General features: G+C 48.6%; 2 protein-coding genes across 10 annotated transcripts in view; one reads left to right on the forward strand and one right to left on the reverse strand.

The window, feature by feature from the left end:
- The window catches only part of RNF212B (ring finger protein 212B), an 88,894-nt gene extending 84,809 nt beyond the window's left edge, over positions 1-4,085 (forward strand). For 7 of the 8 annotated variants that reach the window (XM_029582030.1, XM_029582026.1, XM_029582025.1 and 4 more), the window contains 3 exons: positions 2,999-3,072; positions 3,530-3,573; positions 3,892-4,085. In XM_029582030.1, the coding sequence (XP_029437890.1) occupies positions 2,999-3,072; positions 3,530-3,573; positions 3,892-3,925 (152 nt within the window). In that variant the 3' untranslated portion in view covers positions 3,926-4,085. Of the gene's footprint in view, positions 1-2,998; positions 3,073-3,529; positions 3,574-3,891 lie in introns of those variants that run through there. The other variant, XR_003853169.1, reaches the window with a different exon arrangement.
- A 206-nt stretch (positions 4,086-4,291) lies between these two features.
- On the reverse strand, positions 4,292-18,423 carry HOMEZ (homeobox and leucine zipper encoding). 2 transcript variants are annotated; one of them, XM_029582021.1, is made up of 3 exons: positions 17,709-18,423; positions 6,804-6,878; positions 4,292-6,190 (listed from the first exon to the last, which is right to left on the reverse strand). In XM_029582021.1, exon 3 carries the CDS (start codon positions 6,007-6,009, stop codon positions 4,375-4,377), a length of 1,635 nt encoding a protein of 544 aa, XP_029437881.1. In that variant the 5' UTR covers positions 6,010-6,190; positions 6,804-6,878; positions 17,709-18,423; the 3' UTR covers positions 4,292-4,374. The 2 variants fall into 2 exon arrangements, with proteins under 2 accessions (XP_029437881.1, XP_029437882.1); XM_029582022.1 differs by lacking the exon at positions 17,709-18,423 and adding an exon at positions 16,355-16,492.
- Positions 18,424-19,086: the final 663 nt, after the last annotated feature.

Below are 19,086 nucleotides of genomic sequence, written 5' to 3' on the forward strand. Positions count from 1 at the left end.
GCTCTCAGGGAAAGCTTGAGTGAATAGCCAAGTCTTTAGCTTCTTTTTGAATGTCGGAAGAATGGTTCTTGGCGGAGATCCGGTGGGAGCAGGTTCCAAAGATGGGGTCCTGCAGTGGACAGAGCTCATTTCCTCAATGAGGTTTTAGACATCTGCTTGAAAAATACCTTAGGAGACGGCTCAAGGCGCGCAGGAAAAACTGCGCAGACAGTTCAGAAAGCTCTTCGAGCTTAGAGAGTAAAGCTCCGCCCCATGATGACCCGAATGACATCACTCAGCATGGCTAAATATTCTATCTACGGAAAACACCATTTATGGTAAGAAAACTTGCTTTCCTCTACCTTCATCTGCTGGTAGAGATGCAAAACCCATTTATTTGGACTGATCTGCGGTTTGAACAGGAATATGCTTTGCACAGTCCTCAGTTTCTGTCATAACATTGTTGAACAGCCTAAGGTCTTCTTCAGGTAGATTAATTTGAGGGCTCCTTGAGTCTTTGCACATTTTTATACAGGTATTGGATCATCTGTATCTGATGAGCCTCTTCTTGAATTGCAGGTAGCTCCCTGGTAAACCCTTTTGCAAATTGTATATAATAGTCTAGGGGCCTTCTCTAGAGAGGTGTTTTGAGTGTATTTTAGCCTTCTTAGTTCTTTTCATTGCTGACTCTAAAGTCAGGACTCCTGTGGCAGCTGAGCCTTACTATGCCTAGGACAGGTTTGAAACCTATATGATATCTGTGAGGTCCATATTCAAAAGCAATTTAGACGGATAACATAATAGTTATCCATCTAAATGGCTTACCCAGCTATATTCAGTCTTTATCCTGCTAACTTCTAGCCGGTTAGTAAGTTAGTTGACTAGAATTTAGCCAGATAAGTCAGGGGCAGTTCAGGGGCATAACTGGGAGCAGTTGAGTTAGCCGGCTAAGTTAACCAGCTAACTCTGATTTTCAGAGTTAGCCAGATGACTTAGCTGGCTAAGTCTGATCGAGTCAAAGAGCTGTCTTAAAGTTAGCTGGTTATAGTTAGCCAACTAACTAATTAAGATAGCCAGCTATATTCAATAGTGTGGCTGCACTGTTGAATATAGCTCTAAAGTTAGCCAGATAAGTTTATCCATCTAACTTTGCTATCCGGACTGTGTCTTCGAGTATAGACCTCTATATTTTTTGCTGCCAGTTGTATTGAAAATGGTGTTCTTCATATTTTAGACTATCTCTAATAATGCTTAATGCATTGGGACAGCTCTAAACTGCTTTGGTGGCTGAATAAACTTCAACTTGCAATTTGGTAAGGTTTGAACTTTCCTCATCCAGAAATGGCTTCTGCCATTTTTTGAACAAACGCTGGGTATATGGTAGCTTCTGGTTGTTTAGAAGCTCTTCCTGGCTCAGGAGATGGGTTAGATGGTGGGTCAAAGGATGGCAAATATGTATGGATATGAACTTCAACTAGAATATGCATTTACTGTAGAATATCCTAGAATAGCAATATTGACAAGTATGTGAATATTGACCAAGAATGTTAATGTTGATTTTGCAAACCATTGTGATCTTCTTTTGGAACGACGGTATATAAAACTTCTAAATAAATAAATGTATATTCTATTGTATCAGAAGAGTTTTGTGAATCTTCTGTTATTAGATCTATACACAATGTAGAATCTGACCTAGGGTTTTCTTCCAGTGTTTTCTTTTTCTTCTTTTGAAAGAATGAGGCTGCAAGTTTAGTTTGTAGCTTTTCTTGAAGTTTTTCAAGAATCAGTGTCTGGATTGATGTGTCTTTCCCCAGAAATTCTTTCATACATGTTTTAAGGAAACCTGACCAAAGTTTTTATATAAAGGACTGAATTTCCGATAATGGTAATACAGGTCCCCCCTTCACTGGTGTACTGCAGTACTTATTAATTGAACTAATTGAGCACTGACACCTTTTAAGTCAGAAACAGCAATATGTCTTGAAGATTTATCCAAATACTTTTTTTCCTGCACCGATGATTCTGCACCATGATGCCTCGGCACTGTCGTTTCCTTGCCATGGTATTTTGGCACCAAGAACTCTGTCCCATGACTGGGCTCTATTTGTACAGCCGATGTTTTTGCGCCAAGGTATTTTGGCGCCAATAACTTGCTCCGCATTGAGGACTCTGTGATGAGAGCCCTTGGCACCGAAGTAGTCGGCTCTTATTATTTTGCCAAAGACTTACAGTCATGATGTTTTGGCGCTGATCTTGATTTCTGCACCATTTTTTATTCCACACAGAACTTGTTCAAGGAAGAATCTGTGGTGATTCTCGATGCATTTTTTCATGATGTTTTGATCAACTCTGTTCCGATGAGCTCAAGAGCTCATACTTGAGTCTGAGGTCTCTAAAAGTCAGCACTCACAGGAACATTCTGCCACAGAGGCCACAGATGGAGCTGCCATGGTTCAGCCCAAGGTATCTGAGGCAAAGATTATGAAGATCTGCCAGAGCCATTTTATGGTGACATTTTCCAAAGGACTTAGGAAGGCTTTTCCCTTTCTTCTCCGATGAATCTTTGATGATTTTTTTTTTAATTCATGATAATGAGAGATTTTCAGTTCACACAAATGGATGAAAAAAGACTGAGGGAAGATCACACAGTGACAACAAGATTGGAACTGCCATACATGCTCAGAGCAGACTGAAAAGCTCTAGGCTGAGAGAGTTTTGACTGATTTGGTCCTGTCGGATAACATCACAAATTTTGTGCAGTTATTTGTGCTGCTTGTCCATGGAGAAAACATTTCTGCTGAGGTTGTGTAGTGCTTGGAGGGCCAGGTTATTGCTGTAGGGTGGAAATCTTTTCTGGTACGGTGCCACTAAGCTCCTCCGGAATAGGGGCTTACTGGCATGGTACCAGTAAAATCTCTTGAGAATAAAGAAATTCTGTAGAGGGAAAGATCATATTTCTCGCTGCAAGACTCACTCTACCTGCCTTTACTGATTCTGTTATCTGCTGTTCTTCACACAGCACAGATGAGAGAGGCAGGTAACACACAGGCTACCAACAACTCACAACGCACAGATCGCCTGAATCCCATACAGGTACGTTCCAGCCTTTTCTAATATTCATATGATGAGTTTCCTCCGGTGCCCCTTGGAAAGCAATACTCACCTGCAGAGCAGAATGTTGTTACTAAAGGTAGGGAGGGTCATGCTTCCTTATACACAGGACAAACTGTCCTGAGGAGCAGGTTCTGCCTAGGATTATGACCAGGGGAGTGCTGCTCACTGCCCCATGCCTCCTGGAGAATCTCTCTCTTCATTTATACAAGAGGTAAAGGGTAGGAGTGCCTAGGACATGCTCTTTTACATACAGGACTGCACCACTATCCTGTGGAGCAGGCGTTATCTGGCACTTGTGACTGGGGGGTGGGAGGACATCACCTCATTGCTATTTTCCCCCTCTCCCCCCCCAGCAAATGTCCATCTCCTCAGTTACACTGTGGGAGGTGGAGGGAAGGCAAAGCCATTTTGATATTTTTCCCTTTCTCATTTTCAGCTGAGATTCACACCACGGGCAGCTGGGACTCATCTATCAAGCATGTAAGGAAAGCTCTACAATAATTTTACTAAATAAAGAATTTAAAAAAAAAAGTTTGTCCATACCCCCCTTCAGCCTGAATACAGTGAAGCTTCTTCTTCCTGTTATCAGAGCCACATTTGCTCCACACACTCCCTTCCCAAGCTCTAGGAGATGCTTTGCTCCATCTTCTAGAACTCTGTGAAATGGCATATGCCACTCCTCAGTTCCTCAATGCTGCATGGAAAAGTCTACTCCATGCCATCCAGCCCCATACAGCTTTGTTTTGGAACTTTTATAATCCTGTCAATGGCTATCTTTCCTGCTTTTACTTTCTCTAGGCCATCCTCCAGAGCCAGAATGAACTTGGTCTGAAGGTCTGCCCTGCTTTTTATCAAGACTGCAATCCATCTGCTCTTATACAGGTCCCATAAAGGAAAATAGTGGAAGTAGACGAAAGGAGAAATGTTTTCCCGATACAGAGAGAGCTGTAACCCCATCCCTGTTGAAATAAATAAATCAATCATTTTTACCATTTGTTGAATGTACCTGCAACCAGGATGGAGGAAGGTCATGGAGGACTGTGATTCATTTTTAAGAGTGGGTGTGAAATACGAGAAGGAACATCCCCTCAGTGATGAACCAGACCTTCCCTCACCATTAATCTTCCCCCACCCACCCTTTCTTATTGCCCATTACAGGGGAGCGCATTTATACAGGTTTCTCTTTTATACAAGGCCATAGGATGGGGTAAAATATATTTTAATAACAGTTTTGTAAGACTGCATAACAGTTCTCAAGCTACAGATGCACCAAGGATTAGCCTAGTCCTGTATGATAACATCATCATCGTCATCTTCCTCCACCTCCTCCTCTTCATCGTCTAAACACACCTCCACCTCTGCGGGCTCTGAGGACTTGTGGAAGAACCAGTCCAGTACCTGCTGTGGCCCCAGTCCAGAGGCCCGTGCCAACCTAAGCATGTCCCCCTCCTGGAGCTGACGGTGCACTGCCCAGTATTCCTCTAGGATCCTGTAATTCGGCCGTGACATTGGCTGTGATAATGACAGAACAGATGCCCCCGCCGGCAGAGGTGGATTCTCTTCCTGTCTTCCATTGTATGCAGACAATAGCGGTGGTGTGGGCAGGCCAGGGCTGCCCTCTCTCCCATTCCCTCCCCTTCCTGTATCTACTGGACGCACCATCTGCTGATCCTGCCCTAGCCAGGTTGGACAACCCTCCACATGGTCTCTGAACCATTTGAGTTGTCCATGCTTGAGGGCATAGCGGGTGTCTCCAAACCACTGGATGATCTCAGGCCGTGGGAGACCTGTGAGCTCCTCCAACTTGCAGTAGTCCTCCCGCCGAGCCCACTGGCACTGCAGGAAGAAGGACTTTAGGATAGCCAGCTGTTCTTTGGTCTTGCGCTGTCTCCGTGTAACAGGAAAGAAAGTCTCATCACCCCGCCATCCCCAGTCAGGGCCTTGCCTAGCTGCTGGAGTTAACAGGAACTCTGCTCCCCAAGAACCAGCCTCAAGCCGCCTCCGTAAGTCCTCCTCAGATGGTAGGCAAGCCACTGCTGTGCTTACTTCTGTGCCATCCACCCCAAAAAGATGTCCAGCCCCATGTGGCTTCCTTCCCAAGGGTGCCTGTTGCTGCTGTGTTGACGGCATAGGTGCTTCCCAAGTCTCCAGTCTCGAGTCCTGTATCTGCTGCTGCAAGCTCCCTCCCCCTCTCTGTGAGAAGCTGAGCCGGACATCTGGTTGGGTGTAACCACCAGGCATCCGCTGCTCTCTCTGCCTTGGTTGGTTTGCTGGCAAGGGTCTGGGAGAGTTTCCCCTTACCGGTTGAGACAAGCGCTGTTGGCGGTGATCCATTCCAGACAGTGGTATCCTGCTGACACGATCCATCTCTGGCCTGGGCCGCTTGGAAGTGTGTGGGAAAGTATTCCCAGGGATATCCTCCCTGCTGACGGCATTTGTAGAGGTCTTCAGAAGGTTGCCTCCAGCTTTTCCTGGCATAGGCTGCTCAACTTTCCGGAAGCCACAGGGGCCAGGCATCTCCTTGGCTACCCCCACCTCAGGAGGCCGTCCTGCATCACAGGCCCCAGACACCAGTTGCTTAAAGTGTAGCTTGTCCTGATTGTAAAGCAGCCGGGCTCGGGTCTCCTCGATTTCCTCCGAGGACCAGCTAATGCCACAACGGATTCTCTGGGCCATAAACCAGGCCTTCACCTTCTCCATTTGCAGGCCATACCTCAGGCAAAGGAGGGCAATCTCTGGCAGGCTTGGATAGGGGAAGTAGCTGAAGGTGTGCAAGAGATGCTCGTTCCCATCCAGCTCACTGGTCAGCTCGGCCTGGGTCCAGATTAGTTGCAAGTCCTCAGAGATGGGGGGCAGGCAGATTAGCCCATAGGAGCTGGTGGGGCAGCCCCCTGAGCTCCTGGTGGTGGGAGGCATGTTGAGGATTGGAGGGGAGATTGGATGCAGATGCCTCAGTCTGGGCCCCTTCCTAACAGAGTTGTCCTCGTGCACCTGGTTATGTTACTGTATTCCAGCTCTGGAAATTCCTCCCTTCCCCTCGTCTTATTTTATTCTGTCAGCACTTCACAACAGGAATGAAGTATGATGTGTGCAAACCCTGGGAAGATAGGAACCAAAGAAAAATAGGCTAGAACTTGAGAACTTAGCATGTTCATGTAGGGTACATTTTCAAAGGCTGAGGCACTTTTAACACAAAAAGAATTAACCTTCCTAAATCAGATTTGTCCAGCCAAGTGGAATTTTAGCTGCCAGAAAATACAATATTCTTTCAGAACATACATTGGCTGCCCAGAAAAGAGGCATTCCTGGGAGAGGGGTGGGGGGCCATTTTGGAGGCATGGTTGGGAAACCACAAGCCAGGGTTTTAAATGATGTGACAAGTATGTGTAAATGTGCACATACTTGTAGCCACATAAGCCAATATTGAAACAATGTATTGGGGGGGGGGGGGAGGAAATTGAGTTCAAGAAACTGGGTTTGGATGAGCTGAAGCATGTGCACTTACACTGCCAGTTAGGAGCCCTACTGAAAATTTAGTCATGGCTGCCTGTTTGCTTTTTCAATAAGCTTTCCCAAACCTTTTTTCTTTTCAACCGTTTGCCTGCTTCTCCCCATCCACCCTCCTCTGTCTCCTGCTTCCATCTATTGCATTTTACTTAGGGGAGGTGGGGGCAGATTTGAGCTGTGGCAGGAAGTATGTGGGTACACACCTGGAATATGAATAATTTTCTGCATTCCACTTTTCTGGCTTCCTTTCCCTCTCTTCTTCCTTTAGCTGGAGATCTCTGTTGAGAACAGAAATAAAAAAAAACAAATTCAGTAACTTACACAATAATGACCAGTGGTATTCCACCAAGTTTTATTTCTCTTTTTGGAAGCTGACTTCATGGAGAGGAACAGTAAATATTTAGAAACATGTGCTCTAACAGCCACTGCTTGCGAGAAAGCATTAGGGTAACCTGCACAGAGCAAGTTACAACCCTACCAGAAAATTATGACAGATACCAAATGTCCAACTAGTCTGTCCAGCAAGTTGCTTGGATGGTTACTGCCACTCCGTGCAGGTTAACTCCCATGCCTTCTGTTAAGGATAGAAACAGCCGCTCTGTGCAGGTCACCCCCAATGTGAACCTGCATGGAGTGACTGTTGTAACTAAACAGCAGCGGTATGACTGCATCAGGCTTCTAAGAAAGCACTGGGGGAGGCTGGATATTTTGGACAATGGCGTTGCTAGTTTGGTAGTGGTGTGGATTATTGGATATGGAAGGGGACCTGGATGTTGGATTTATCATTCCTCTTGCAAAAATCATAGAGGAAGATGACAAGGCCTGAAATGGCCTACCAGTGGAGGCGGACAGAACTCTGGGTGGAAGGAGCTGGTGTTGGGTTGACAGATTTTATATGCCCGTCTATCCAAAGTGGAAGAATTACAGCTGCACAGACTAGATGGATCAATTGATCTTTTTCTTTACTGTGTTAAAGAATAAAGAGAAGCACAGAGGAAAATATGTAGGTAGAATAAAGGCAGAGAGATGAAGGGAGAGAATAAAGATAAAAAGAACAGGGAATGGGGTATCCAGATGGTGCCCACCTGGTAGAAGCTGGAGAAATAAATTCCCTGTAATGGGGGGATGCAGAAAGGAAAATTGGTTCTTACCTGCAAATTTTCATTCCTGTAGTACCACAGATCAGTCCAGACTCATGGGATTTGCCTCCCTTCCAGCAGATGGAGACAGAGAAAGTTTTACTGACACTGCTACTTAACCACATGTACCACCTGCAGTTTCTCAGTATTAATCTATACCCAAGCCAATTCCAAAAACAACATATGAAAACATTTACTGCTATAAAAAACAATGAGCAGATGACTCTCCCCCTCAATAGAATGGGCAGGTTCTGGACTGATCTGTGGTACTAAAGGAACAAAACTTGGCAAGTAAGAACCAATTTTCCTTTCCCTGTACGTACCCAAATCAGTCCAGACTCCTGGGATTTACCAAGGTGGGACCTGGAGAGTCCTGAGTCCTGCTGGCAGAACGCCTTCGCCAAAGGACGGGGAACCTGTACCTCCCACATCCAGACGATAGTTTCTTGCAAAAGTATGTAGCAACTTCCAAGTCGCTGCTCTGCAAATCTGTGAAGAAACAAGCTGAGCCTCCGCCAATGAGGCCCCTGAGAACGCGAAGAATGAGCTTGCAATCCTTACAGAACTGGAGGACCACTAATAATGTAAGCGGAACCGACAGCCTCCTTAAGCCAACGAGCAATAGTAGCCTTAGAAGCCTGAAGGCCCCTCTTCGGGCAGCTCCACAGAACAAAAAGGTGATCTGATCTCCTGAAGTCATTCATTACCTTGAGATACCTCACCAACGCTCTTCTTACATCCAACAGCCTAAGCTCCCTCGCATGAGGCGTGGACTCCTCCACCGTAGGAAAAGCTGGGAGCTCCACTGTCTGATTCACGTGGAATGCCGAAACCACTTTAGGCAAAAAGGAAGGCACTGTCCTCAACGACACCCCCGAATTCGAAATCTGAAGGAATGGGTCCCAACATAACAAAGCCTGCAACTCAGAAATCCTCCTAGCCGAACATATGGCCACAAGAAAATAACCTTTAGCATCAAGTCCTTCAACGTCGCTCTACGGAGCAGTTCAAAAGGAGCCTCACATAAAACCCTGAGGACAAGATTAAGATTCCAGGATGGACAAAACCGCCGAAGCAGAGGACAAATTCTCAGTCCCCCTGAGGAACCGAATAACATCCGAATGTGCAGAAATAGGTGACCCATCTATCCTGCCACGAAGACAGCCTAAAGCCGCCACTTGAACCTTAAGTGAGCTGAGAGACAAGCCTTTAGCGAAAGGAAGGACAAAATGTCAGAGACTGACGGCCTGAGAGGGCGAACACCTTTAACAGAGCACCATGACTCAAAAACGTTCCATACCCGTACGCAGGACATACTAGTAGACTCTCCTGGCCTGCAACAACGTAGTTATGACTGTGATAGGATAACCCCTATGTCTCAAACACCACCTCTCAAAAGCCTTGCCGCTAGACAAAAGTGAGCAGCCTATTCGGAAAATATGGGTCTCTGACGGAGAAGACCTTCCAGATGACTGAAGAGAAGAGAATCGGCCCATCCATAACCTAGTTAACCAGATCCCCGAACCACGGATGCTTTGGCCATTCTGGTGCCACCAACAAGCTAGAGACCTGATGCTTTTCTAGGCGACGCAACACTTTGCCCACAACTGGCCAGGGAGGAAAGACATAAAGTAGAACTCCCCGTGGCCAAGGCAGAACCAGAGCATCGAAGACCTCGGCCCCATGCTCTCGCCTCCAACTGAAAAATCGAAAGGCCTTGGCATTTAGACAAGTCGCCATTAAGTCCACATAGGGAGAGTCCCACCGCTCATGAATCAGCTGCATCGCGGACTCCAACTCCCACTTGCCCAGATCCAGCACATCCAACTCAAGTAATCGGCTTGAATGTTTTCGACCCTGGCTGTGTGGGATGCCGCTATCCACTCCAGGTGTTGTTCTGCCCAAAGAACTAACTCTTGCGCCTCCCAGGCTACCGCTTGACTCTTGGTTCCGCCCTGTCGATTGATATAAGCTACCATCGTTGCATTGTCCGAGAGAACCCTCTCTGACCAACCTCTCACTAACGGTAGAAATTCTTGCAAGGCTAAGTGAACCGCTCTGGTCTTTAGCTTGTTGATAGACCATGCAGTATCATTCACAGACCAGCCACCCTGAGCTGACTGGTACTGCTCCCCACCATAGAGACTGGCATCGGTAGTAACTACCACCCAATCCGGGACTTCATCCCCCGGATGAGATTGGAAGTGAGAAGCAACCAGGAAAGGCTCTCCAGTGCGACGCCCTCGAGTGGTAACAGAAGTTGAAACTCCTTCAAGACCAGGTTCCACCGAGCCAAGAGTGCCCTCTGCAACCATCTCATGTGAGCAAAGGCCCATGGCTCTAAGTCCAGGGTTGAGGCCATAGAGCCCAGAATTTGCAAATAATCCCATATCTTGGGCACCTGTAACTGCAACAACCGCAAAATCTGCCCTGCAGCTTTAGCACTCTCTTCTTGAGGTACACCTTGCTGACTAGCGTGTCGAACTGAGCCCCAGATACTCCAAGGAATGCGTCGGTAACAGGAGACTCTTCGCTATATTCACCACCCAACCTAGCGACTGGAGGACGTCAAGAACCTTTTGAACCGACTGGCAACAAAGAGTCTCCGACTTCGCTCTGATAATCCCGTTGTCCAGATAAGGGTGCACCAAAATCCCTTCCTTCTGGAGTGCCGCTGCCAGTACCACCATCACCTTGGTAAAGGTGCATGGCACCATGGCCAATCCGAAAGGGAGGGCCTGAAACTGAAACGTTGCCCCAGGATCATAAATCGCAGAAAACACTGCGAGACCTGATGTATGGGGATGTACAGGTGAAACTCTCCTTTGCGAACTGCCGCAATCACCGACTTTAAGGTTTCCATCCAGAAATGCAGAACCTTGAGGACTGCATTTACTTTCTTCAAATCTAAAATTGGACGGAAAGTCCCTTCCTTCTTTAGGACCACAAAATAAATGGAATACCTTCCCCTGCGAATCTTCTCGCAGGGAACCGGAATCACCGCCCCCAGGCGACACAACCGGTCCAGTGTTTCTCGAACCTCTACTTGCTTGCCCAAGGTGCCACATGGGGAAACCAGAAACAGATTGCGGATGGGACGAGCAAATTCTAAAGCTTAGCTGTCCTTTACCACGCTGAGTAATTCTGGCCCACTCCTCGTTAAAACCGTGACAAACCTCCTATAACAACGGAGTGGACCAGGCTCGCCTCATTGCAAGGACTTAAGTCCAGATGCATTCCCCCCCCCCCGGCGGTGCCTTGGAATGGCCTGTGGGCCCCCCGAAAGGACTGACACCTGGACTGCCCCTGAAGGGGAAACTGCCTTTGAGGTGCACTCACCACCTTTGCCAGACGAGATCTTCTATCTACCTGAAAATGGGAATGCACCTGAAAAAAACTCTTGCCCTTAGGCTTATTCTCCGGCAACCTAAGGACCTTATTATCCCCTAAAGACTGCATTAACTGCTTAAGGTCCTCACTAAACAAGAAGCGACCCTTGAAGGGCAACAAGCCTAACTGCACCTTGGAGGATACGTCCGCTGCCCAGTTTAGCAGCCAGAGCAACCTGGTGGAAACCGCCGATGCCATAGTCCAAGAAGCAAAATGGATCAAATCATACAGCACATCCGCCCCGTAAGTAACCACTGCCTCAACTCGCTCAGCCCTGTCAGCCTCCTTACCCAACTTGGGCAGGCCTTCTTGCTTCTGTTGTACCCAGCGGGACAAGCACGCTGCATAAAACTAGTACAAATAGCAGCCCGCAAAGCCAGAGCCGAGACCTCAAAATTCCGCTTGAGGTGCACCTCCAACTTAGATCCTGGACATCCTTCAATGCCGCAGAGCCTACCACAGGGATAGTCATCCTCTTAGTAACCGCCGAAACCGCAGCAGTGACCTTAGGGAGAGCAAAAAGTGCCTTTTCAGGCAATGGATAAAGCTTCGCCATAGCTCTTCCCATCTTTAACCCAGAATCAGAAGCTCCTCATTCTGCTTCCACGAGTTTCTTTACCAACTTGTGATACGGGAAGGCCATCGGAGGACTCCGCATCCCATTCAGGACCGGATCCGCCCCCTCCAAATCAGGGTCCTTCTGAGGGTCCTTAAACCCCAGAACCTGAAAAGCTAGAGGCAGCAAGGCATCAAGCTCTTCCCATCTAAAAAGCCGTACTATCTTTTGGGTCATCCCCTTGGGGTCTGGGGCTAGCGAATCCTCCCCTTGACCCGTACCACTAGCCACCGAATTCACTGGGTCTACTGGCACTTCCAGGTCAGGAGCCTCCTCTGCCTCTACAAGAGCCTCGCCAGACTCATCTGACTCATCCTGCCCTGGGCCAGAACCCGAGGGGGGACCTAGCAACCGCTGAACCAGGGAAACCCGCTATCTCCCAGAATTTCTCAAGGCCTCCCTGATTGCGCCCAGAGACTGAACAGGCCGGAGACAAGTGAGGAGGGACATCCCCCTTCCCTCCCCGGCAGTGCGGGAACGGCCGAAAGAGAATCCAAGATGGCTGCTATTCCCGGGCTGATCGGGAAAAGATACACTGTTCCCCACCAGAGAGACTGGCATTGGGAAAGGATCAGCACCTCGGCCAGGGCCCCGGAGCGACGGCAGGGGCGGATCATTTCTTTCATGGGGGCTCACCAATGGGTTGCTGCTCATCAGGAACATGAAGCGGGGGAATCCAGACATCTTTTTGCAGCTGCGGGGCGATTGGAGGAACCCTCCCCGCCCTCAGAATACCCGGCGCACAGCCTGAGCCGACTTAGGTGTGAGGAGCCAAACGCACGGCACGCCGAGCCGTGGCCCGTTGCACCCAGGAGGAGGCAGGAGAAAGAAACAAGAACCAATTAAACCTACTTGAGCCGGTGTAAAGAGTGAGGAGGAAGCCGCTGCACAGTCATATAACTGCCTTCAGATGTTTTCCCTTTGCTTTTTTTTTTTTTTTTAAACTTTACTCACACTCTCAAATTGAGACACAAAGTCTATAACCAAAAAAACAAAATAGACTGCCTCAGACCAGAGAATTTTAGGTTTAGATTTTCTTTTTATATTCCACTTTTCCCACTTTTTTCAGCATTTCAAAGTGGATTACATTCAGGTACTATAGGTTTTTCCCTATCCCCAGAGGGCCTAGAATCTAAGTTTGTACCTGAGGCAGTGGAGGGTAAAGTGACTTGCCCAAGGTCACAAGGAGCGACAGTGGGAATGGAACCCTGGTCTCCTGGGTCATTGCCACTGCTCTAACCACTCGGTTCCTCCTCCACTGCAGCCTGCAGCCGCCTGAGCGGCCTCGGGGAGGGGAAAGATATGGACCACCAGATTTACATCCCACGGGCGCACAGAACAAGCACACAAGGGTCACTAACCCCCGGCTCATCCGCCTCAACCGGACAGGGAAAAACCCACCAGGATTCAAAACCCCCTGGGAGGAAGGCTCAAAAAGAAAAAAAACTGTCCCAGCAGCAGAACTGCAGGTTTAGCACCCATCTGCTGGAGACAGAGAAATACTGAGGAACACTGCAGGTGACACATGTGGTTAAGTAGCTGTCAGTAAAACTTTCTCTGTCTCCATCTGCTGGAAGGGAGACAAAACCTAGGTGTCTGGACTGATCTGGGTACGTACAGGGAAGGATAAAATTAGAACATCGATATCTAGGCCTATGAATGCTCTTGTTTTCTCTTCTACACTCTGCGGAGCCAATATTGAAGCCAGTGCAGGCACACATGAGCAGAGACTCAGATCCTGATGAGCAGCAACCCATTGGTGAGCCCCCATGAAAGAAATGATCCGCCCCTGCAGGAGGGTTTCCTACGATTACAGTCTGATGTGTACTGTATACCGATGCCAGACTGGGGAAGAGACAAATACTGGTACAGTTGGAGGCAGAAACTGCAGACTGCTGCTGCTACAAGGCTTTTGTCATGGGAGTAGTCAAATGCTTCCATGAGTACTGCAGCCCTTTGATTTTGGTGGCAAGTTGCAGGGGTAAAAATAGGTGGCAAGATGGAGGGAGCATTGGTGGAGGGGATGCTGCAGATCAGGCCCCTGAAGCCTGCAAGTTTTCCTAACTCAATTTAAGTGCTGGGGGGGGGGGGGAAGTAAGCCTTGACTCCAGAGAAGGTCTCTTTGGGAGAACTTTAGCAAATGATGGCATGAATCGGAAGGTGTGTTTACTACTGATTGTGCATATAATGTCATTTTACTGGGTGATGTAGAAAACAAGTTACAATATCTGAACAAGGAACTGGAGGGTGCACCAAGAGAAATTAGTGGCATTCAGGGCCAGTTTCAAGTTGCTGGGGTTGGTTAAGGATATTACCTCTATGCCTCAAAGCAGATGCCCTCGGAACTCGTCTAGATACAAAACTTTTGTAGAATAAAAACCTCTTCATCCTATGAGATATTGCAAAGAGGTATTTATTAGAAGGTCTGAAGTTTATTCTGGAGACTGCCGCCAATTTTAAAGGTGTATTATCTGGATTAGCTCAACCTAGTCAAGAACTGGGGGGGGGGGGGGGGGGGGGGGGGGGGGGGGGGGGGGGGGGGGGGGGGGGGGGAGTTCCTTCCAGTGTCTTGAATGTTGCAGCTTTATTGGAAATCTCTCAATATTAATGGCGACCTTTGTTTTGGACCTAGCTAGAGAATTGGTTCTGAGTTCCTTTTTCAAGTTGAATAACTTTTCCTGTCTTGGTCAGATGGTCAAAATGTTCCTGAATTTATCCAAAACAGGAGAAAATGTTGGGCAACACATCAGCAGATTTTTATAGGAGCAACTTATGTGCTCAGATACTCCTTCTAACCTTTATAGAGTGGTTAGAGACCTGGGCTAAGAACCAGGAAAGCCATAGTGCAAATGTTGCTCCTGCTCTTGTGACCTTGAGCAAGTCACTTTGCCCTTAACTAAATGTAATCTGCTTTAAAGTGCTTCCAAAAGGTGAAATAAAAGGTCACAAATATGTGTTTTGAGAGCCAGTACATTTAAATTTTTAAGAGGTAAATTCAATGCTGCTGTGCCAGGATCTGACAGTAGAGCAAGCAGCATTAAAGGGGTAATTGAATGGGTAATGGAAATTTGGAGGACCTTATGTATCTTACTTTCCCTTTATTCTAGTTTATTTTTCTTAATATTTATTTGTTGATGATGTGATACTTTCCTTAGTTTTGATTCTTTACAATTTTGTCAATAAGCAATAAACACAAAAAGGAGAGAACGGACAGAAAAAGATGCAGAGAGACTATAAAAATATGGAGGGATGGAAAGAAAAAGAATCAGGGAGAGATCAAAAATACAAAATGTTAGGAGAGATGGAAAATGAATAATAGATAAGGGAAAAGGGAAGGAAGAGAATAAAGATACAGGAATAGAGGGTGCAAGGAAATGAAGAGAAGGAGGGAGAATAAAACGCCTGAAAGCAAGGGAGAGAATAAAGACCCAGAGAGATGAGAGTGAGAGAATAAAGAAATGGAAGGAGGCACAAAGCAAAGATACAGCAAGACGGAAAAGAAGCACAAATGGAAGGCAGGAAGAACCAGAGGGATGAAGGAAGGAGATAATAAAGATACAGAAAGCTGGAGGGAGGAGAAATAGCAGCGAAATGTATCCTGCCACCAGGCCAGAAACGGTCCAGCAGCAGAGCCATCTGTACAGCATCTTTTTCTTTTGTTTGTTTTTTTTTTTTTAGCACTTTTATGTCTAACTTTGACAACACTCGTGCGATTGTCAGGCCAAGAAACTTTCCTGAATTTGAGGGAGAATAAAGAGAGATGGAGGGAGGCGGAGTGTGTTCTCGCCGCTCTTCCTCATCTGACCTCTGAAAACGGATCTGTCCGCTCCAGACTGCTCATACACAGCAGCTTTGTTAATTTATTGCCTGGTCCAAACAGGTTAAAAAAAGGAGGCCCAGAACCCACAGGGACTCGAGCTCCCTGCTACAAATCCCTGTCCTGCCTCACAAAGTGACAGTGGGTCAGAGGTTAGAGGTACTCCTCCCCCCAACCCGACCTCCTTTGTCTCCTACAAAAGGCCCTTCTCCTCCTTCATCTCTCTCTACCTCTCCTGTCTCTTCAAATTCAGTGAAACTTTTGAGGCACAGCTGGCTCCTACCTGTGCGGCCAAAATAATAAAAGCAGAGCACAGAAAGGAGAGATAACACGGCGATCTCCCTGGTCAGCCTCGTCATGTTAGGTTTCTGGCCTGTTGGTGGGATCTGGCTTACGGTAGCTCTCTCTTCCCATCCCTCTGTGTTCTTTCACGATCGGTCCCTCCCCTTTCCCTGCCTACTCACAGGTGACAGATAACTCTCCTGCTTGTATATGCCTCGCTCTTGCATGGTAAAAACAGGTCTAACATATTCGCAACATGCTATATGGGGGAGCAGGCTGCAGGACCGTATTTCACAACGCTGTCGTTTCTGGGCACAGAGCCATCCTCAGGAGGAGCGACAGAGATGGGGGGGGGGGGGGGTGCAAATGGGGACAACCACCCCGGGCCCATCCTCAAGAGCACTATTTCCCTGCCAGCTTGGAAGTGGACCCGTACCCAACAGCGTTCCAGGGCCCTGCTATGGTTGATCCACCTTGCCCACCTAAGTTCAGCCCTGCCTGGGCACCTACCTGAGAATGCTTTTATCATGGTAAGAGGGCCTCTCACCTCTGCAGAGCCCACCCACCTCTTGAGAAGCCTTGCCTGCACTGCCTCTCAGCAGATGTGCTAAAGACTCGGGTCCCAGACGTGGAGGGAGTTACTCGGAAACCGCTGTTGACTTATGATATGGGGGCAGGATAAGAATTCCTGCTGCTTGTGTGTATGTGTGGTGGGGAGGGGGGGGGGGGTCAGCGGTTGGGAAGGGGACAAAAAGGCACGGAGGGAGTGTGTGCCACTTCTACCCAATGCAATACCCAGCGTGTTAACCCCTGGAAGACAAAACAATTGGCCAAAAAAGATTGTAAAAAGTGGGGCACTGGATACAGGGACAGGAAAGTCCCCCCAACCCCCCTTCACCGACAGACCAATGAGAGAGTCCTCAAAGGTGTTCTGTGAGATCACAGGTGGAAGCTGACCAATCAGCAACCAGATTCCACCTGTTAACCCCCCCCCCCCCCCTACTTCCACACACCTGACCATCGATTTCCATGGAAACCAAACATTAAAAAATTGTAAAACATTTAAAAAAAAAAGGAATGGATGAAATCCCTGTCTCTACAGCGACCACCACTAGCAAACTACTGAGTACCCTGCCTGTCTTCTCCCAAAACCCACTGATGCCACCTGTCCTGCCACGAACCCGCACAACCCACCGATGTACCTTGTCTATCCCTCCATGACCTTTCCCCCTGCCCCCAACGCATTCATGTAGCTTGTCTTACCAATGACCTCCTAACCTACTGATACACAGTCCACCCTCTCAGTCTGTCCAGTGACCACCCCCCCCCCCCCCCCCACAACCTACTGTGGGTGAGCCAAAGGGCCCATGAAAGTGACACAACAGAGCAGATGATGGCCAATAAAAACCAATTGACCCATCCAATCTGTCCAGTCGCTTCCATCTGCTACAGCGCGAAGGACATATCCCAGCTGTAGAAGTGGGACTGCCTGTAGGATATGGTTCCCTGTCCATTTGAGGGTTTGGGGGGTTTTTTTTGTCTTAGATTGAGAAGGAAAGAGATAGGGGGTGGAGAGCAGCAGCTGTATCATCTGAGGGGGGGGGGGGGGTTTCGGCAAAGCAGAGCTAGGCCATCCTGTTTTGCCCTATGTTTGGAGAACAATTTAAAACAGGCAAAAAGGGTACAGGGCGATTGCACCAAGTGTAAAAAAAACAATTCCACCTACTGAAAATGCATTCCCAATGACAGGAGAAACAGACACTTCACAAAGGAGTCAGGATGTCTCGGAAACAGAGCAGGGACAGGGCAGCAGGCAGAGGCAGAGACAGAGAAGGAAGGGAGAAAGCAGAGAGGGGGGTCTCACCCTGCGCTGGCGGGGTCCCTCACCCCGGCTTTGGGGCTACGGCCGCCTGCTTGCCGCTCCAGCCTTTGAGCCCTCCTCTGTGTGCTTGGCAGTGGCGGGGAGGAGGTCTCGCTCTCTGTCTCCGTGGGTCAATCCTCGAGTCTCTCTGCTATGTATGGGTGGGGGGGGGGGGGGGTGTTCCTGTCTTTCTCTCTGAAACTGGCTGGGATGGAAGAAAGTGGAAGTGAGTGAAAAGGCCTGGGGGGGGGGGGGTTCTCCCTGTCTAGGATGAGGGGAATCTTCTCCCTCTGTCTGGGATGGAGGGTGGGGGGGGGATCCCTTGCTTTTTCTCTTCTTCCGTCTGTCTGGGATGGGGGGAGTCTCTAAGTCTGGGATCAGGGTGGGGGAGGGAAGGGGTGATCTTGTTCTCTTTCTCCCTCTGTCTGGGATGGAGGTTCTCTTTCTCTATGTCTAGGGTGGGGGGGGGGGAGATCTCTCTGCCTCTCTCTGGGATGGGGGGGTCTCTCGATGTCTGGGATCGGGGGGAGGGGTGATCTTGCTCTGTCTGTCTGGGATCGGGGGGGGGGGTTCTCTCTCTCGCTCTAGCCCCAGATGCAGCAGCAGCAGCAGCCCAGGGTGAGAGGTGGGGGGTTAGAAGTATGTATGTCTGTGCCTGCGTGAGACACAATAACCCCCTCCCTGCCTGCCACCCTATGACTCTGATAGGAGCTCTCCGAGAAGGGAGGGGGGGTCAGTGATTTGTCTCCCCTGCCATTGGTTGGAGGCAGCCCACGTGACGTGCGGGAGGGGGAGGGAAGTATCCCAGGAGGAGACAGCTGCTAGGGCGGGGCTCCGACTCAGCCTCTCACACGCAGGGTCAGCCAGTGCTTCCCGGCCGTGAGGGAACGGGCTGCGCAGGGCCTGACGGGAGTTGTAGTCCCGCTTTCCTGCCATTGCATGCTGAGAGCTGTAGTCCTGATTTTGCCCCCCAGTTTTCCGGGCCGGCTGTGTTACTTCGGGGCTAGGCCTGGAGCCTTTTTTGAGACACCCCCCGCTCCCCTCCTTGTCTTTTTCCAAAGTTCTGATTTAGATAACTTTATCGACAAGACAATTCTGCTTGTGCTGCCAAAGCGTGATTAAAAAAAAGGGGGCGGAGATATACGTCCGAGATAATAGGAAAGCAAAATTACAGGCTGAAACAGGAACTAGGCCAGAGCCTGCCTGCAGATAGGGAGGGACTCCCTGGGCAGATATCTCTCCTTCCTCTGCCACTCCTGATGCAAGCCCTGCCCCTTGCTTACCTGGCCCACCCATTGCCTTTCTTTCCCCAGCTGCAGCCAGGTCCTCAGGCCTAACCTTAGGCCGAGCCGAGCTTGGTTTGTTTCCAGTGAATCCCACA

Source organism: Rhinatrema bivittatum, chromosome 16, assembly GCF_901001135.1.
Source record: "Rhinatrema bivittatum chromosome 16, aRhiBiv1.1, whole genome shotgun sequence".
NCBI lineage: Eukaryota > Metazoa > Chordata > Amphibia > Gymnophiona > Rhinatrematidae > Rhinatrema > Rhinatrema bivittatum.

Bases quoted from the DNA above. Each gene is read 5' to 3' on its own strand.
- HOMEZ (XM_029582021.1), bottom strand. From the start codon at position 6,009: ATGCCTCCCACCACCAGGAGCTCAGGGGGCTGCCCCACCAGCTCCTAT.